This window comes from Apus apus, chromosome 10, assembly GCF_020740795.1.
Source record: "Apus apus isolate bApuApu2 chromosome 10, bApuApu2.pri.cur, whole genome shotgun sequence".
NCBI classification, from domain to species: Eukaryota; Metazoa; Chordata; class Aves; order Apodiformes; family Apodidae; genus Apus; species Apus apus.
The window spans coordinates 11536780-11556925 of NC_067291.1; the positions used below are offsets into that span (position 1 = coordinate 11536780).

General features: G+C 42.1%; 1 protein-coding gene across 2 annotated transcripts in view; it reads right to left on the reverse strand.

Moving 5' to 3' along the window:
* HOMER2 (homer scaffold protein 2) overlaps positions 1-20146 on the reverse strand; it is a 73759-nt gene that overhangs the window by 8746 nt on the left and 44867 nt on the right. The window contains exons 4-9 of one of the 2 annotated variants that reach the window (XM_051628103.1): positions 19501-19593; positions 18106-18245; positions 16624-16780; positions 14240-14350; positions 11389-11469; positions 1835-1940 (exon numbers count right to left, since the gene is read on the reverse strand). In XM_051628103.1, the coding sequence (XP_051484063.1) occupies positions 1835-1940; positions 11389-11469; positions 14240-14350; positions 16624-16780; positions 18106-18245; positions 19501-19593 (688 nt within the window). Of the gene's footprint in view, positions 1-1834; positions 1941-3146; positions 10016-11388; positions 11470-14239; positions 14351-16623; positions 16781-18105; positions 18246-19500; positions 19594-20146 lie in introns of those variants that run through there. The other variant, XM_051628102.1, reaches the window with a different exon arrangement.

Here is a 20146-nt window from a genome sequence, read left to right on the forward strand (position 1 = left end):
TGGTATTATTTATAATTCCCTGGATGTCGGAATTCCCTCCAGCCAGCACACACCAAGCACAATCCAGGGCATATGCAACACATCATGGTCAATGATGGGAAGCTGGGAGGAAAGCAAGAGCTCAATCTTTGCTGATTACAGCAGCCACAGATTTCTTCTCCATAAACTGCCAGTGCTAATGAATGAAAAGGACATGAAAGGAAAACGAAAATGCTCAAATCAATGTGCTTCATGTACCAATAGATGTACCTGCTCATAAATTTGACTAATTAAATGAAAATATTTGTCAAGGAATGTTGTTCAGGGTATTTAAGCCCTCACTCAGACTGCAGCATCCAGCCACACATGGAAGCACGATCCTGGAAAGCTGTGTGGGTTTAGCTCTGGGATCCGGGATACAAATGTGTTCATGAGGGGATGCATTTTATGATGAAGAACAGTTGGTCCCCAAAGCTCTGCTCAAGCAGGACTGGTTCATTAAAACATTTCTAAGTCCTGTGCCTGCACCCTTGTGGTACCAGCCTGAAAGCCAGGAACTGGGCCCTGTACTGGCACACAAAAATACATTTTTTTCAACACAAATGAAAGCCCAGTTTTCCCTCTAGAGATCATGTCCAACAGAGCTTCTGAGAAGGTCTAGCAGTTCTGAAAAGTTATTGAAATATATTCAGTTTTCAAGGAGAGTGTTAAGACCCAAAGGGACTTTCACAGCACAGAAATCCACCCTTTCAAAATTCCCAGGGAGGGGCCAGAGACAAGTAGGAAGCAGCTGGAACACTCAGGCATGTGTTCCCAGCAAGGCATTGCTGCAGTAAGAGCTGAGGCGTTTGCCTTGCAAAACTTACCCAAGCTTTTATAATTCACCAGGTCTCACCTCTCCACAGCCTGAGGCAGCTGCACTGCTCCAGTGCGTGCGACAGGGTAGCAGGGAGCGCGGTGCTGCGGGTGCCTGGCAGGGCCTTCCTTGGCAGAGCTGCCTCACAGCTCCTTGGGTGGCTGCTTTCAGCCTTGCTTGCTGAGGTCTAACTTGGCACTGCATCACAATATTTAATATTGTAAATAATTATTTATAACGTTCTTAGAAGATTAAAAGAAATGAAAGAAACGTATGCACGTTTCTCTGTGTTGGCAGATTTGTGCCTAAGTGCTCAGGCCTCCTAGAAAGTAGGGAGACAGTTAAGAGATTAATATATAATTAACACATCCTCTTTTCTTCCCTTGTTGATGCAGATGTGCCTTTAGATGACAAGTGTGGAACATTAAAAGCGTTTGTGCTTTTATCCAGGCCTCCCCCATGGTGGTATGGTTGGTGGTTGTTTTTTTTTTCCTCCAAAAGGAAGGAAATTAGGTCCTAGCTTTTCCTATGCTGCCTAAGGAATACAAGATAACCAAAAGCAGTACCCAGTACAGGTGTACACCTGCTTAGGTGACAAACGTTAAACTTCATCTCACTTCAGCTCTTATTTCCCTCAGACCTCCCAAGGTGGCACATCACAGCTCAGTGCCATGCAGACAGGAAAAGCGCCGTTTAATGGGAAACTGCAGAAGTACAAACCCCACTGAGGAGGCTCCCTGAGCTCTCTGACAGGAACCAAATCAAACGTGAAAATTAAGGGGTCACAGACAGGCAGCAACAGATTTCCCTGATGGCTGCATCCCTCATTGCAGCTCCCAGTACAGGCTGTTTCTTCTGGGAATGCCGGTCACCTGCGTTACCAAAAGTCAGCGAGGAACAGGCCTTCACACAGACCAGAGACCTTCTCAATGCTAAAAATATATCCTGGACTTAATGAGGTGACTAGCCTACAGGAGTGTCAGCTGTGACTGTACTGACCAGGCACCTCCATGAATGAGCAGCACGAATCACTTCCCCACAGGTGACAGGACAGGGGTGCTACTGCTGATCCAGGGAAACACACACTTGGGATCATCAGCTTGCTCTGTAACAGGAGAATCACAGAATCATAGAAGGGACTTTAATGATCATCTAGTTCCAACCCCCCTGCATGGGCAGGAACACCTCCCGCTAGACCAGGTTGCTCAAAGCCCCATCCAACCTGGCCTTGACACTTCCAGGGATGAGGAGGAGACTTGTTTCCCCTAACTGTAGATGATGGGACACACACACAGGCACTTCTAGGCTACTAAGCTTTATGATTATGCAAATCCAAATAGATAAATACCTTTTACTAGAGTACATATAAGCTGCTTTTAAAGCTACTGGTTATTCAGGCACTGCCAGAATTTGCTGAACTGCTTGTCAGAGCTATTGATGTCTCCTGGTGGAAGAGCTCTCAGGAAAGGTCAGGGACAGAAGCGTTTCTTGCTCAGCCCAGCACTGACATTTGCAGCCTTGTAGCCTACAGTAACAAAGGCACAAAGAGCCTCAGCCATTTAACAGTCTTCAAATCTTATTTCCTTCGGGGAAGCCTGGTTTGGTGAAAAGACAGCAACCCCTGCTTCTTTAAAGTGAATACAATCATGCTGAGAGCATCGTTACATGCTGCCTGTAGATGGACCTCAGCCTTATCCCCTACCAGGGCTCTGCTGCTGAGTGTGGACTGTGTCACCAGACACCAGCAGTGACCTTGGGAATCAGCCTCTTCTGAGAGGGCTCTTATTAGCTGCTCTCTGCTGATACAGGAAATTGGTATCAAAACATCTCTAATTTCAAATCAGAGGGTTACTCCTCAGCCGTAGGCAGTTTCTCCAGAAAAAATACCAGCTCTAGATGCCACCAGGGGCTGCTCCATCAGTTACAGGAACCACAGGAGGCTTTTCAGTCCTGAGCATCCCCAAACAAGGTGACAAAAACCCTTCTCCCAGTGATAGGGCTTTCTTAGCATGCAGGAAGTCCAAAATTTCACACCAAAATATTTCTAGCTACTACCTGTCCAATTTAGCACATATGTAGCCACCCCAATACTGCAGCCCCCTCTGGATGAACTAACAGTTTACAACGAATGAAGACCAACATTTTAAAGCTCCACCTCCTGAAAAAGCATTTTTAAGATTATCTAAGGTACTATACCACCTGTATAGATCAAAACCACATTCTCCTTCTCAAAGGACACAGCACTGAGTTCAGATTCAAAGCTGCAAAGATGTTCATTTTCCAAAGTCAATTAAGACAGTGAGACAAGAGATTTTACTTAAACTATATATTTTTACATAAAACAACTTTATGTTACAATAAAATCATATAAAAATCACAAAGTTATATAATAAGTTCATAAAGAAAAAAATCAAGTTTTCCTTTCATATATATAAAACCCAGCATTTACTGCTACCAGGAGTCTAAATTTAACATTGACTGGCTATGGTCAATTTGGAAAAAAAAAAAAAAAAGAAAAAAAAGAAGAGGAAAGTACTTTTTCACAGCAGACAAAATGACGAGGTAAGAGATGTTTGTACAATGATCCAACTGTAGTAAACACCCCAGTTTTCATTAAACCATAGACTAAATATAATAAACCCCCCAAAAATATACATGTAGAGCACTGCAGTGTTTTCCCACAGTTGTGTATCAACAAATTGTCAGTCATTCACTAAACTTTACTTGAAACAGTAAAAACAGGGTGTATGTTTATCTTTAGTACTAAAACCTCATAATAATCTAAATATTTTGGTATAGCAGACCACACTAAAACACTCTCAGAACTTTCAACTACAAGGGCTACATTCATGTTAAAAACAATGTGCTTTGTTTGTCATTCATGATGAGTTTCATAGAACAGTAAGTTCATGATCACTATTAGGCAAGTAAACTTAAAACATCTAAATGCTGCAAAATACTCTTTTATTGAGCATAGCTCCCTTTTCACAGATCCAAGTTAATCAATGTACTGCAAACTTAGAAGCTTAGTTCATAAATCTTACATTATCAGTCTTTTTATCTAGTATATGGCTAAAATAATTATTGCTGAACAGTGTTTAAAAAAAACCCCAACAAACCCAAAACCAAATCCAAACAAAAATATAACAGCAGAGAGATTTTTCTCAAGTGCCTTTCTTGTGTGTGTCATTATTATTAGGTAACAAAATGACTAGAAAGGAAAACAAAATCTATTTCAAAATGTGCATATAAAATTGTTGGAGGTATAGGCACCTTCATCCCAAGACTGTATGTTCAGGCTAGCTGTTAAATACCAAAAAGGAAATAAATAATAAAAAAAAAGAGCTAAGAAAAAGACAGGAGAAAGTCAAACTGGTTAGACAGCCAACATTCCCCAGGGACACAGGCAAAGCTCTCCTGGCCAGGACCAGCTCTGCTCACAGCCTGCAGGAGAGCCCTCGTTGGGGAAGCACCTTCATCACCTTTATCATTCACCTCCTCACTCTGTATTTCCCTTCAGGTGCTTTCTGGTTTACCACAGAGAACAGTATTTAAGACATGCAAACGTCATGGAACTGTCAAGTTTATCTTCTAGAAATGAGCCCAGAGCACTGCTGAGCTCCCAGGGGTACAGGACTCCAGGTACAGCATCCCCAGCCACGCTGTGCTGGCCAGCCAGGGCTCTCCATCTGAGACTGTTGCCTTGTGGCTGTGTATTGCTTTGCTTGACACACGGGTGCTTGCTGACCACAGCCCATGGCAAGACAAATTACCCTGGCGTAGCTCCGTGCTTTACTGTTGCTAAATGGTGCCCACAAGCAGCCCAGGGAGCCCCCCAGCCCCCAAGTGCTGGCCCTGCCCCTCTGCAGGGGCTCTGCTGCTGCTCAGCCCCTGTGGGAGACCAACAAGCCAGTGCTGCTCAGCTGTGAGTGTGGACATTTGCCTTCATCCCTCACCTTGTCACATCTGTGATGTGCTGAGGACTTTCTGGTATTTCCAGGCTCGACAAGCCCAGAACTGCCCAGACAAAGGTGAATAGGCTGACAGCTCAGTGTGGCCATCCTGTACCTTTGGCATATCCACAGCCTGTGGGCAGAGCACATCTTTCATGGAAGCTTTGGCTGAAACAATCCTCAAAATTCTGCTGCTGTCCCAGTCCCCCTCCTACCCGTTCTCTTGGGATTCAGCATCAACTCCTGTTGCTCAGTTGAAGCCAAACAGGGTGTTTCACCTGGACAGCAGGTTTATCTCTGCTAATTCATGGGCTCTGGAAGACAACACTGTATTCCTCACAAGCCACTGACACTTTGAAAGGTTTTGTAGAGATAATTATTCAGATGAGCCTAACAGAGAGTCTTGTAGCTGAGAAACTCCCAACACCAGGAGGCGGTGGCAGGAATGGGGAGGAATCTTCCTTCAACCATTCATGAAGCAGCCAAAGGTGGCAAGAAATTAATAAGGGAGAAGATGGATGCTTGGGAAATAGAACAGTGCAATGGCATAGTGCAGAAGCCTGTGGACAACTTGTGTCCTGCTGAGAGGGGCACAGGGGCTCCCAGAGAGCCACCCAGCAAACACAGGGTGAGCACCCACCTTAACACCAGAAATGCCTTTGCTGATGTGCTTTGAAAGCAATGGCAGTGGCAGGGATGGCAGGAGGAACAGCAGAAACCCTTTCTGCTCTCCTTAATTCACTGAGCAGCTTTAGAAAATGTTCACCCTAAATCTCCCACCTAAAAATAAAAATCTGAGATTTATCTAGAAAAAATGCATTGTCTAAATAACATTTGTTTTCTGGGTACAGAAGCACCCAGTGAAGAACTATTTTTAAAAAGAGCATCTTTTGAACACTAGCATATAGGAAGTGGGAGGTGGCACTGAATTTCTTACAGAAAGACACCAAATAGACATAGACAGAAAAACACTGGAAAGTACTAATTTAGCTGAAAATGCACTTTTAGGCCAAACAAAACTACTTGTGAAGTTGAGTCAAAATCAGCAAAGATGCAGCCAGATAGGAAAAAAAGCAAAAGGTTAACCTGTTATATTTTGGGGTGTGAAACAATGTTTCTGTTTTCATTTTTAAATGAATTATTTCCCAGATGTGACTAAGGTAATTTTCAGAAACATGAAACAACTTATCTAATGAAACACTCTGTCCCCTTGAAAACAATCATCTCAATATACTTTTGTGTCACTGACTATTTTTAGGTTTTGTGCTAATACCAAGTGGACCTGCTTATTTCTCATTTTGGCCATCAGAAAAAAACCCCTCACCATTATTCAGCAGCTCTAACACTAGCTCAAAGGAGCATCTCCCTGGAAAGCCCACAAAACAGTAGGACACTCTCTAATTTGGTGTGACAAGAGGCCAGCACAGATATCTGCTCCCAGGGCTGGCCCGGCAAGATGGACAGTGTGGTGGGATCTGCAGTGGTGGGATCTGCAGTGGTGGGATCTGCATGGTGGGGCCGCAGGTATCAGCACAGGAATGGCTAAGCACCAGACCTTTATTAACAAAAGACCATGTAACTGAAGTAGGATGGATCCTGCCATCAACCACGTGGAGGGAGAAACCCGTGCTCAAAAAGGGAACCCAAGATTGCCCAAGGTGAGGCGCAGCCTCATGTAAGGACACCTCTGCTCAGGATGGACAGAAAAGGAGTGATGACTGATGGCACTGCTGAGGGCATGGGGAAGCCAGGGCTTGCCCAGCACTGTGAATTTATTACAAATAAAGCCAAGCTCTGCGGACTCTCTCTTGGGCAGGGATGAGCATTTCTTGGCCCCAGCAGTGTTTGGGGCTGTCCCTAAGCTGGTGGCTGCCAGCTGAGCCCAGCTTCTGGCATGGGTCGAATCCCCAACATTCAAGAAGGTGGGACAAATGCATCCATAGGACAGTGCTGGCATTTTGGTGGGGGAGGGCTGGCTGCCCCTGTGCTCCCACCAGGAGGGAGAAGGTGTTCCAATGCTGGGATGAGTCCCTGAGGAGCAGCATGGGGCTCAAGGTTTGGCAGGCAGGGGTTATTGCTGGGCCACCACAAAGCCTCAAGGAATCAGCAGTGTGATGCTATGGTCCCAGCTCAGCGGGTGCACTGCAGTCCCAGGGCAGGGATGGGGCAGGACAGAGAGGGGAGCTGCAGCTGGCATCCAAAAGCTTCTGAGAGCATGCACCGCCTGTTCCTAGCAGGGTTTTGAAGAGGAAAAATAGACCAAAGGGGAGGAAAAGGTTAAAAAAGAGGGAATTTGGGGGAGGGTTTTAAGTGCTTTTATACGGAAGCTCTCAACTTCCTCCTGTTGGGTAGGAAAAAGAGAAAGAAGGCAATTCTAGCAAGGCTTCAGATGCCTGAAGGATGGAGTTTGCCCCAGTTTATAGCTGTGTGTAGGCATCCCGAACACCTCAGCATCACAGCAAAAGCAGACAAGGAAAACATACATTTGGGGCAAGACTAGAAGAGACCGAGCAAGGATTCCCCTGAGGACATGCCATCGTTCCTCTGGTGGGCATGAAGCACTGAGAAATACCCACTGGTGTCAGTCAGGCACTGGTTTAATGCACCAGCATTAAACTCCATCTGTTAAACCACTGCAATCCCATGGAATCACTTTTCTTGCCAACTGAAGAGTGGCTTAATACATTCCTAATGAACTGGATCTGAGACAGACCTGACTAAAGTGGAAAAGAAATCTGGATTAACCCAATAAAATAATTCATTCACAGTCTTTTGCATCCCTCTAATCAGAACCATATTTAAAAGAGTATTTTATATTAAAACCAAGAAGGAAGCCCTAAGACTGCGTAACAGAAGATGCAGCAGGGTGCCACAGCAATCAACCACTGTGACAAGGAGGGCCCTGACTACCTGTATTGCTTGCAGCTCTTAGCTGTGGTATCCCCTGATCCCCAGCTGGTGCAGGAACTGGCTGCAGTTCAGGAAGTCTAAAGCAGCATAGGAGGGGACAGGAAGCAGGATGAGCTGCCTGTTAAATCATGGTGTCCATCTGACTCGCTATCAAATAATAACTCTAAAAATGGAGATTACTTGTGCACAACCACAGTTTCTGACGTCACTTTCAATTCTGAGCAGTCTGTTCTATCCCCACAGTATGCAACCATTGAATCTTCCATGCTGGTAAAGTCTCATTTTCACACGCCTACATGCTATGTACCTGATTTTTATTTTAAATATCAACAACCTACAGCAATTTTTTAAAATATAATTAATTGGTCAAAATGTTTATGAAAGGTCCCAGCTTCACATTCTGTTGTTTAAAATGAGTAAAAGAAAAAAAAACAAAAAGTCCAGTCTAAGAAGCAGGCAATGAAGGTAACCCAACAGTAAAAGATAAAATGAAAATTCAAGGGACAATTGCAGATGGAACCTACCTCCAGCATGGAGATGATATATCCATGTTCAAAAAATATTCAATGCATATTTCATCTATAACCAACCTTTCTTTTAAAGGTCACTTTTATAATTGAGATGTACCAAGAAAAGAAACAAACCAAACCAAACATGGCCATTTCATATCAATCACTGCTGGAATGCACTAGCACAGTGTTTAACCAAGCTTTCCTCTGGATTAAGCAAATAAAAATGTCACACAAACAAATGTTTTTTCTTGAATTAATTCATATCCTGCATAAACAAGACTTTTGAACCAGTTTACAGACCAAGAAAAGAAAGAAGTTGAAGGCAATCATAGGGGCAAGAGCAAAACTTGTGCTAAATTCTCCTTTCTGGCCCTTTCTACATCCATGTATGATGATGTGAACTTCCCTCTCTCTAGAGCCCAGTGTATGACTTTGCATTTCTCAAAACACATTTAGAGCTGCTGAATAATCAGTTTAAGAGTATAACAACATTTCTGCCTTTTGGGTTGGGTTTTTTTATTTGGACAGTGCCTAATTACTATCCCACTGCCAAAGATACATGAGGTGAGAATGCAGATATTCTACAGGTAAGGATTTTGATTTCCTGTGATCGTGTCCCTGCCCAGCCTCCTGGGCAGAAACTTGCTTCTGAGCAACGCCTTCGAGTGACCTTATATTGCTTTTCAGATTAATGTCTCCTCCTTCACTACTGCAGAAGTTAATCAACAGCAATCAAGCTGCACAGAGGTGCATGTGCCCTGTGTACAAACCAGCAGCACACTGCTTTTAAAAATAAAGATCTGGTCCCAAGACTTTGGTGGGCATTTTTCAGAGATGCACATAATGATGGAACTATATGGGTTCCAAACTGAAGGCCAAAGAAAGATGACCTTGCTAGGCAAGGGAAGCTGTCCTCACCTACTGGGTAAGATGCATGACTTGAAAAGCTGAAATTCATTTCTACATTGTTGGCTTTGCACTGTGTGGGCCCAGGCAAGCACATGCACCCTGTACTGGAGGTTATCTGAAACCACTGGGTTTTTTTTCGGTGAATCAGGCCTGATTGACATGGTCCCTAAAGATACTGGTGTCTGTGTGAAGTGATTCACTTGACTGCAGCTCATCACAGGCACATTTTGCAAACTGCAGGAGCTCCAGCTAATCTGCTCTCTGCTCCACTAAGGAATAAAAGTGGATGTTGCTAGGAGTGCTGATAGTCCAGACAAGAAAAGACTTGTTTTCTGTTTCTATGGTTGCAACAGCCCTTAAGAAAGAGATATATTTCCCTGCAACAACTAACTGCATATTCATTTTAAGGTAGATCTAGTTCCAGATTCCTGAGACAGAACTCTCTACCTGTTCCCAACCCCACAAAGCCACAGCAGCAATATAGAAAGTTTCTAATCCCAACAGAATTCAGTGAGCAGCACGATTGGTTTGGAAAATAAACAAACAAACAAACAAAAACCCCACAGCAAATTTTCAGCCTCTATGTACAAAAACAATGCAAACAAGTGGAACATTCTAGTTATATTTTGTAAAACACACATTTGGGATCAACAAAACATCAAACATCCAGACCCTAGATTACAAAAAAAATTAAAATCTATTGCCATCTAATTGTCAACCCCAAGTTTAGACAGTCCTTGTCGGAAATCATGTAATTCATCTATCTTCCCGTCTAGTACATCTAAAAAATTCTTTAATTCAGTTTTAAGGTTGGTCTGCCTATGTTTACTCTCTTCAACTTCTGTCCTTAGTGTTCTGACTTTCTCTTCAAGATCTTTGTTCTTTTTCTCAGCAGCCTTAAAGACAAGAGACAGCAAGATGAATTTAAAGAAGCAGGATGAACAGCATTTCACAGGGTGAAGCAACAAATGACAGCTGGGTCATAAAAGTTTGCTTCGACTTTCACAAACTGATTAACTCAAGCACTTCTGAGAGCAAGTGATATGTGCTAGTCAGATTAAAAGGAAAGAAAGCCCACACAGGAAAGGACACAGATTAACCGGAAAAGATGCTTTGCATCAGATTTTGTCATTTGGTTGGTATCTTAAAATTCAGCTGGATTTAAATAATGCACTGTGCATATATTTCTGTCATTGCTACAGTTGCAGAATTAGACACTGTGCCACCAATTACATACAGAATTATCTATGGTGGTTTAACCTTGAAAAACAAGCTTAGAAAATACTGCCTGAGGAATAATATTGCTTTGTTCAGCACTTCTGCATTTATTGTGTTTTTTTTATAAAGTTCCACTTCATGTGAGCACTCAGACAAGGAACAGGGCAGCCACGTAACACTTCCTCTGCTGCAGTTCATTCTGTCATTTTCCCCTCTTGTTAGCTCTTCTGCCTATTGTTCTCCACTTCATGTGTGTAAGTACATGCTTTTTCTCACCAAAAGCCATGGACAACACACTTTACCTTACTGACCCAAACAAAATTCCTATTTTAACCATTTTCAGCATCTGCACTCCTCAGCAGCCTTCTGAATGATTTTAGATCATTTAGATTATCAGAGTGATGGCTTATTTCATTGACTTCATTTTATTTCATTTATGAGACTGCTTATATTTGTTTCCTTTTGTGTATGTATTGCATTTGCACAATCCTCAGCTTTAAACAAATGATGCCCAAAGGCCAGGGGATGGATGGGGCAGGGCTCTGGCAGCCCCACGAGCTCTGATCCCAGTAAGCAACTCTTGGCAGAGGAGCCATGCCTTGCTGAACAGGAATGATGCAGCATCCAAATGCATCCCCATGTCAACCCTTTTCCCTGGAGGTGTGTAGCTATACTCATCTGCTTCTTCCCAAAAGCCTCCCCTGGGGCCACTGCAGCAATTAACTGCAGGTCTTGGGATGCTGCTCCACACGCATGGCTGCGGAGTCGAGAGAGCAGCAGAAATATGGGATACAGGATAGCCTGGGATCTGCAGGGAACAGCTGCAGCACAATCCTGGGAAAACTAACTTCTGCAAATAGTAACGTAAAGAAATGGAGCTATTTAATTACTCCTGTGCTGTGGAGGGCATGGAGTATTTGGAAAGCAATTACCACTTTTTGATTTAAAATTGGAGCTCTTTTGCCTTCAAACACTGAACAAGGGAAAGCATATAGTTATGAGAAAGTAAATATATCAACTACTTAAAATTCTTGTCATTCCTGGACCTTACCTCTAATTGTTGAGATACAGACTCACATTCTGACATCAGCTGTGGTATAACTTCACCCTGCTTTCGGAGCTCTTCCAGTTCCTTTGAAAACATAAAAGAGCAAAAATGAATGCAAGGTTCAATGTAAAACGTAATGAAAACTTGAGACTATGAAATGACTTTGCATATTTTACTGTATTCTGTGCAGTATTTGGATGTAAAATCATCAAAATAGCAGGTCTGCCTTCCAAAACACATGGTAATTTTCTACTAGAATACATTTTTGCACTATATTTTTGACTTTGCATTTCTGAAACAGACAATACAATCCAATCTCTAGCATGAATGCCATTAATTGTATTAATGAAATCTTAACCTAAAACACATACCTCTGCAAAATATATATTCAGTAAAGGCTGTAATGCTACAAGTAATTTATAGATGGTAGCAAAGAGCAAATTAGACATGAATTTTCAATGATATACAGCAGCAAAAGAAGGCCAATGGCATTATGAGCTGCATATATAAGAGGCATCATTACAGAGCACAGCTGTAATGGGCTCTCCTGCATTGTACAGCTCTGAGGACCCTCCCCCTGAAATCTGTATTCAGTTCTGGCATCACTATAAAAATTGAGAGGACTAGCTGAAAGGAGTTCATGAAAAAAGCAGCATGACTTGAGAGGAGACCACGTCTCTGATGGAAATTAAGAGAGCTGGATACATGAACAGCACAAGCGAACAGCACCAGTATGGGTAGTCAAGAAAGACTGGAAGAAATCCTGTACATTTTACACAAGGATTATCAGAGATTCTGAAAAGCAGGCTTGCAGGTCCAAGAGAAACTCTATGACTTGAAGAGAGTGCAAGGTCCTCACCTAGAAACTGCCCTTGTAGGTGACAGTCTCCAAAGTAAACAGGGTCTGTCCTCTCTGTGCTGTACAGATAGAGGACAGCAACACCAGCCCTGTCTGAAAGGGAAATTTCTTAGCTAGGAAACGTGATTTCTTCCCCAACAGGTGAACACACATCACAATGTGAGTGTAACAGAATCCAAAGTCAAGCTCTTCCATAGAAACAGACTAATGTTTTCTCCTCAAGGCCTCCGATTCCCTTGCTTTAAGTACACCAATATTCAGCACTTCCAGTCTCTCCTCAATTTCACAAGAATCCAGTGCATCCTGGAGAGCATCCTGCTTTCTTCTGAGGTTTGCCAAAAACACCATTACATCAATTTCTTTTTTTTTTTTAGAAATTCTGCAATTCCAGGACAACTCTGTTTTCAGTTTCCTCCCAGTTTTTCAGCTTTAGTTTACATTAATGTAAGAAGACAAATCAGATAATACCACAGATATTTTTTTTGTGAATTTCACTGATGAATTTCACTAATGTAAGAATAACTATATCAAGCCAATGTCCCAACTGCTGATACAGGGGAGAGAAAGGTTAACTCACCATTTGTTTTGAGATGTGAGCTTCAGTGTATATATATCTGTATATACACAAATAATGCCCAGGGGATCACATCTCAAAATATAAATATATTAGACTAAATACAAATATACACTACTACACTGTATATTTACTATATATAGTATAATACAGTGCATGTAAATATATGGCACATTGCATATGATATATATACAAATATTTCACTAGATATATAGATATTTCACTTGATCTCCATGTTTTTACAGTTCTCTCTCCTCGTTTCAGTATCTCTTACATAGCAATGTCCATGGGCAAGATCCATGCTGGTTTGAATTGCAAACCATTAAAAGGTTATTTATGAGTGGTTTAGGCTTAATGAGAACCCTCTAATGTAAGAATGCAGTTTGAAAACAAGTTAAGATATTGTCAGTGGAAGTGGAAGATAGGCATGTAATATTTACAAGTCAATCCATTTTCTGGGTCATTTAGTACCATAAAAATGTGAATCTTGACGAAATTGCTGGCAGAGAATAAGGGTTATTATACATGCTATTATCACAGAAAGGTTGGGAAGAAAGCATGACATTTTCCTTTGAAATATGGGGCTGAAAAACATATTTATAATAGTGCACCAAATCCATCTCCCTAAACTATTTCCTTGTGCCATCTTAAAACCCCTTAACAGCACTGCTTTTAAGAGCACCAGCAGAGATGCTGTAATTGCACATGGCAAACTTTATTGCACCTGCTGACAGCTTTTTCTCTTCAGCCAGCACAGGGCCCTCGGTCACTGTAATAAAGGGAAAAAACAAGGATCCCATAATTTGCCCCACTGTTCAGGGGCTCCAAGCCATCAACATAATTCTCCCTAGAAAAACATCCTTTATGTAAAAAAAATGACAAACTGGGATCCTCTAAATGAATCTGAATTTGTCACTCTTGGCATTAGTCCTGCGATCAGAGGGAGACCATAAAACAGCCAAGCAGAGGACTACAAGCCATCCAGTGAAAGAAACAGGACTTGTTACTGAAATGCCAAGTTATTTTGTAAATTATGCCTTTTTAATGATGTTCCTGTTGCTTATGGGAATTTGGGACACGGGGACTGGCAACTGAATCTTTTATCAGGCTTTGGGCAACTTGTTACACCCCTCCAGCTCTTCTATTAGGAGTGAAGTGTTGTATACCTAGAAGTATCATGTTTGTTAACCACTGCCAAATTAAAGTGTGTCACAGCACATAAGACATCATTAAATTGAAACCTAAGGAACTCTTACCTTTTGCTGGAACTGTACATGGGATATCTAGAAAGGGGTGACAACCTGAGACATTAGGTTTCTTCTAATTGTAGGTGAGCCAGTCCATAACTCTACATCCCAAGTGAGGAGGAGACAGATCCACTCGAACTCTGAAGTGGCCATTTCTGGGGTCAGGGCACTTACCAGCTCTTTGTCCTGAAGTTCTGTTTCCAGTTCCTGAAGACGTCTACTCAGCTGTGCGTTTCTTTCCTTCTCTTTATTTATTTCATTGCACTGTTCCTCCAGTTCTTCAATCTTTAAGAAATGTCAGACATGAGGTGAAATTTTCCAAATTTCTGAAGATCTGGGGCAGACCATGGCTGATGTAAAGGGGCATTGCTTCACTGAGCAGAGGGAAGCATGGACAACTGTAGCTTGCCATGGATCTGTTTCTGGATCATAGTACTTAATTCACTGCAACAAAGTTAGTGCTCCTTTCCTTAAAAAGAGCAAATTTACAGATTCATTAAGAAGCCCTGGGACTATGTTTATTCTCTCTCACACAGCATCTCATATAATTGCTCAAGAATGTGCTGCTAAAATAAGTGGGGCTGGGGATAAAATCCACACTTCATTTCTATGAAACCAACACAAGACTGTAAGTGATAGGTTTTCTTAATGCAGCAAGGAGAATAAATCTCTCCACTACTCCCAGCTTTGCCTCCTCAGGGGTTGCTTATTATTCTAGCTGGAGTACAAGGGACACAACATCAGGGAGAACCAGTTCAGAGCAACATACACTGCTTTGTTCTCTCACCCAGGGTTGAGCTTTCTCCGTACCTCCTCCTCCAGTCCTCCTGGACTTAGCTCCCAGGAGATGCACTTCTCACAGGCCAATGGGCCAGCTCATTAAAGGATGTATTTTAATTCTCAGCTTCATGTTGCTTTGGGATTTTAACTTCCCTCATTTAAAGGCAGAGCAATATGCAAAGAATTCTGACCCAATTAATAAAGGAGTAGGAGCTTCCCAGGGTGCTGCAGTGGTGCAGTGTGAGCAACAAGCAAGGAACCTACTTGGGAGAAAAGCTCAGAAAAACCTCTCTGCACAGAAAAAGACAGCATATTACCTAGACAGCAATGCTGCACAGTCTGGCTGGTCACTGGTATGATGACTTTGCAGCTGTAGCAAGACTGTGTTTGTATAATCTCTTCATATCTAGGCTACAGGCACTGAGACATGGCATGTTTCATTATGCAATGTTAATAAAAACTACTTCTTTCTTGTACAGAAAAGCAAAAGACTAGAATTTAGTAGTTAGCAATTAGAAAATAGCAAATTATGCTATCTTCTTATACTGTCCTAGGTTCTCACTTCTCCCCTACGCAAAACACACTGGATATAGCAACCCAAATCATGTTACAATTAATATCAATTTGTTAAAATAGCATCAGCTCTGGTTTGAACTCTGAATCATCACTGTGCACACCTAAAACACATGTGAATAGATAGAAGGTATCTGCCTGGGGAAAAGGTTGCTCCACGTGGATTTCCACTGTCTACAGGCAACCCAGACCACCTCCAATTCTGGAATACTATTTGCAGCCTACTGACATACAAAAGGCAGGAAATGCCTTCCCCTCTTTGAAAGCAAACACTAAACCAAAAAACAGTCCTCATCAGACTAATTCAATGTGAGCTCTACACCAAATGTCCCAGTGATCCATCTAAGTGAGCAGTGAAAGGTTCCAGCTTTTTCAAAGACATTTAAGATGAGTAGAGTGAAATGATCCCTGCAAGCAGTGCTCATGGAAACGAGGCCCTCTGGTGCCCAGGCTGGGGCCAGCACTGTGTGGGGCTACTACCAGCTACTCAGAGAAAGCACGGTATTTTTTGATGGACAATACCAGTGACTACTCTAAACTGAGGGTTTTAAACTGTTAAACTTCCCATTTGTTCTCTGCTGTAGCCACTGCTCATCCTTGGTGTTACACTACTAAGAAACACTGTGCTCAGTAAAGGAGAGGAAAAGGATTCTGGGGATGCCCCCTGGCAGTTTTCTGGATGAGACAGTCCCAGTGCCAGCACTGGAGGAGCCAGCTCAAAGCCCACAGTGCTGAGGACACAACTCACATCCTCGTTCCCCTGCCTGCTGTCAGGATTTGCTTCTAATACTGAGTGGTTCCAGGTGGTGTCCTGTGGGTAACGAGGCCATAACCTTGCCTTCTGCTCTTTCTGCCAGTATTTAAATGAACTCTGAAAGGTGTACATAATAGCACTCCCACTTTTAAAACTTCTGGTTTATTACCTCTGCCAGTAGCCCTGGCCAACATTAACTCTCCCAAGTCAAACAGGGAGCTTCTCATGATGTGGCAGCACTGGTCCCTCCTAGATCCCAGCCCTTTGAACTTCCCTGCCCGCTGGGTGCAGAGAAATGCATCTGCCTTAACGTGCTCTGCCCAGCTCCCTTCAAAGACAAAATCCATCTCCTAACACACAAAAAGATAAAGCAGCAGAAACGCAAGAGAAAGAGCATTGGCAGGAGCAGCTAACTGGAAGAGACAGCTCTCGTGTGGGTACACTCTGCTACCTTGTTCCTGAGCTGGTCATTTTCCTCCTTGCAGGCTGAGAACTGCTTCTTCCAGTGCTCGATGCTGGCGGCCGACTCCTGCAGCGCTGTGGTCAGACGGGCGTTGCTCTCCCGCAGCGTCTGCAGCTCTGTCTCCCACTTCTTCACGTTGGTTGAACTGAGGAAAACAGGGTGCTATAGGGTGGCTTCACCTTACCATCCTGCCTATCATTACTCCTTACCTGCCTGCAAACTCCCCCACCCGTGGTGCGTGGTTACCAATGACCTGTTGTTCCAAGATCAAGCACACACAGATGGATGTCACTGCCTTTAGCCATTGCCTGCCTAAGGAGATCACGAGCCTCAATCTGACTGCCCCTGCCAAAACAAAGGGCTCCATCAGCTCCAGCAAGACTGACCTGTGCTTCTGGAACAAACAGAAGATGTCAGGGGGTTGACACTACCTATATCTGACTTTTTTTTAATGCTCAGCCTTAAGTATAAAAGTGTTACAAAATGCTGAATAACTACTCATTCCCCAAAGCCTCAGGCTGCAACACGAGCTGAGGGCGAATGGAAGGCAGGCTCTGAAGGGCCCCACATGCCAGCTGCTACTTGCCTGTGGAGATGTCTTCAGCAGGAGGAACAAGCTAACACGATTTGAAATAGGTTATGCTCTTAAAATGTAAGGGAGATGATGTTCTGCAAATATAATACATGCAACCTTAGAATTGCTCATTGGGTAATGCTGCATATGGTGCTGCTGACTTTTTAATTAGCTTCTTAAGAGTAGCTTGAGCCTGTTAGATTTTCTTTCCATTCACAGATATATTCACATGTAAGAAACAGACAAGGCCAGATCCCAGTAGAGACTCACTCTATTTCAGTGACATAACTTTGCATATTCCAATGCCTGTATTTTCACTACAGCTGCAAATTACTCTTGTCAGCATTTTCAAATAATTTATCAAAGCAAATAGCAGAAAAAGTGACTTAAAGGGGCATTGTCCATAGCTTTAGAAATATCCCCCTAAGACTTCCAAGCAGCCCAGAGATTTCATATTTCTCACTTCAACTTTTTATGATTGACTTAATTCCCTTTTTTAATTTTAAACATCCATATCCATTTTTATCAAAGTGTAGCAAACTCAAAGAGGAAGAAGGTATTGGCTTCACATGTTATCAGTAGCAATTGCTCCCTCATGGCTGTAAAGTTATTTCTGTAGTTCTAAAACTTAACAAACAAAAGTGGCTATAAGAGTTGGCATTAGAAGGGTAAAAAAGTTCTTATTTCATCACAAACTAGATCAGGAAAAAATTAAATGAGAAATATCTCTCAACTGGATGCCAGAAGGCACTTGCTAAAATCTGCTCATTCGTCTATTCTGCTCCATAATTTTAAACTAATGCAATTACATGTAAATAATTTCTGTTAATACCATTAGCCATCAGATTATTACAGCATGCAATTCCAATGCAATTTAGGTATTTAAAGAAAGTCACCTTTGGGCTAGAGCAATTTTCAATTTATCATTCTCAGACTTGAGATGTGCCTCAGCAGGACCACCATGCGATGCCTTCTCATCGTCTGTCCCGTTCACACTAGATGCTTGAGTGGAAGATGGTGTTTCACGTCCAGATTCCTGCAGCACAACACACGAGGGAACACTGGGCATCTCCTACAACACCACAACACCCATTTCTTTCTAATCTTGATCCCACCCCACCCTGCTGAGACCTAGGCTGCATACACTCACCTGGCAAAACAATGCTAACAAACATATACCCTTTACATCTTGGCTGCAAAGCTGGTCTATTTAAAAAGAATGAAAAAATTATAATGATACATACAAGGGAAGTTTAAAGTGTTAAAAAAAAAAAATTGTTTTCTAAAGGTTGTGTTTTGTTTTGTTTTTTTTTAAGATAATGAAACAACACAGCGGAAGTACAAAAAGTCCAAACCAAAAATAATAATAAAAAAAGAAGATACTGCTCCTCCAGAGACACCTTTCATAGACTGCTTGCTGCTGATCACAACAGAGAACAAAGTCTGACCATGACTAGAGTCTTAAAAATATCCAAGGTCAGCCTCTCAGATTTGTATTTGTGGACCCCACAAAGGGAATTAGTTGCAAGACTAAGAGCATTCAGCAGCATTTTTCTGATCATGCATCTGAACTCTCTGATCAAAATTCATCTAAATCTCTTCCAAACATCAGACCATGCCAAGAACAGCTGCTGAAAGGGGTTCACTCTTAACTAACACAATGTGTATGAAACGACAAATGTACAGAGACTGGGACAACACTGTTTCTTCAATCCAGATCTCCGTGGACACGGAGGCACTTGGCTATGTCAAGGTGTGCTGTCTAGAAGAGTGTATTCTACAGATGGGTGACACAAGCTGCTGCCACCACTCCCTCAAGCACTGCCTCTGTTCCCACACCCCAACTTCCCTTCAGTCCCACCTAGGCCATGGAGCATCATGGCCACAAAGTCAGTCTCTCCACTGGCAGAGTGAACTCCTACAAAAGCAGACCAGACAGATGACAAGAAGCATCCAGATGAAGCTCATTTACTGTCTGCTTAAGCACTGCACTGACGTACTTTCCAGTGACCCAAACTACCTGTAACAGTACCAATAAAAGGATGCATAGCTTTCCTTGTTATTAAAAAACTTAGCCCAAGAACTGCCGAAAAAATAGATATAAATGAAGTCAATGGATGGATGGATGGATAATATTCCTCTGACAATGTTAATGTCCAGCAGCTGACAACTACCTTCAGCAATCTTAATTTTATATGCTTTCAGCTTGCTGCCAGAAGCTGGTATGGTCCATTAGAAAATTTAAATTATTTATTCTGTATGCACACAGGTATTAAAGCTAAATTACAAACCTGGGAATGATTGCTTGAGGTCTCAATTTTCTCTTGAGATCTGTCTCTTGCTAGTTTGGCAGCTTCTTTTACTTCTTGGAATTTCTCTGCAAACTAGAAAAAGCAGGAAATATTTTTATTTAAATGATTGATCATCTATTGAACTGTTCTGATTACTGTATTTATATGGTTCACACATCTCTAAAAGTGAACAACTAATTTTGATAATTTAAAATATTTTTGCAATAAAAAACATTTTAATTCTTTGGCAGGAAGGTTATTCCAAAAGGAACAGGGATGTTTCTAAAAGAGGGACATCTTTGTAGCTCTGTCTGATTACAGTAAAAACCCATGGAGAAAAGGAGCTATCAGCAGGTTTTGGTTTGATTTGGTTTTGTTTATTTCCTCTCCCTCCTCTGCTTCATTTGATGCTGACAGTCCATTAAATTTGAAAGTATAAAAGATGTTTGGATAAAAAAATTATCAATGTCTTCTATTTCTAAGAGCAATTACATTAAATTAAAGAATGCAAATGAGCTCATGAGACATCTGCAGGATGCGAGCAAGGGATTATAAAAACTTAGGAAAAAGGAGAAAAAGGTAGATCTGAATGTACAATGGGGCTATATGTAAATACAGCTTTTCTGGTCAACTTTTCTTATTACTG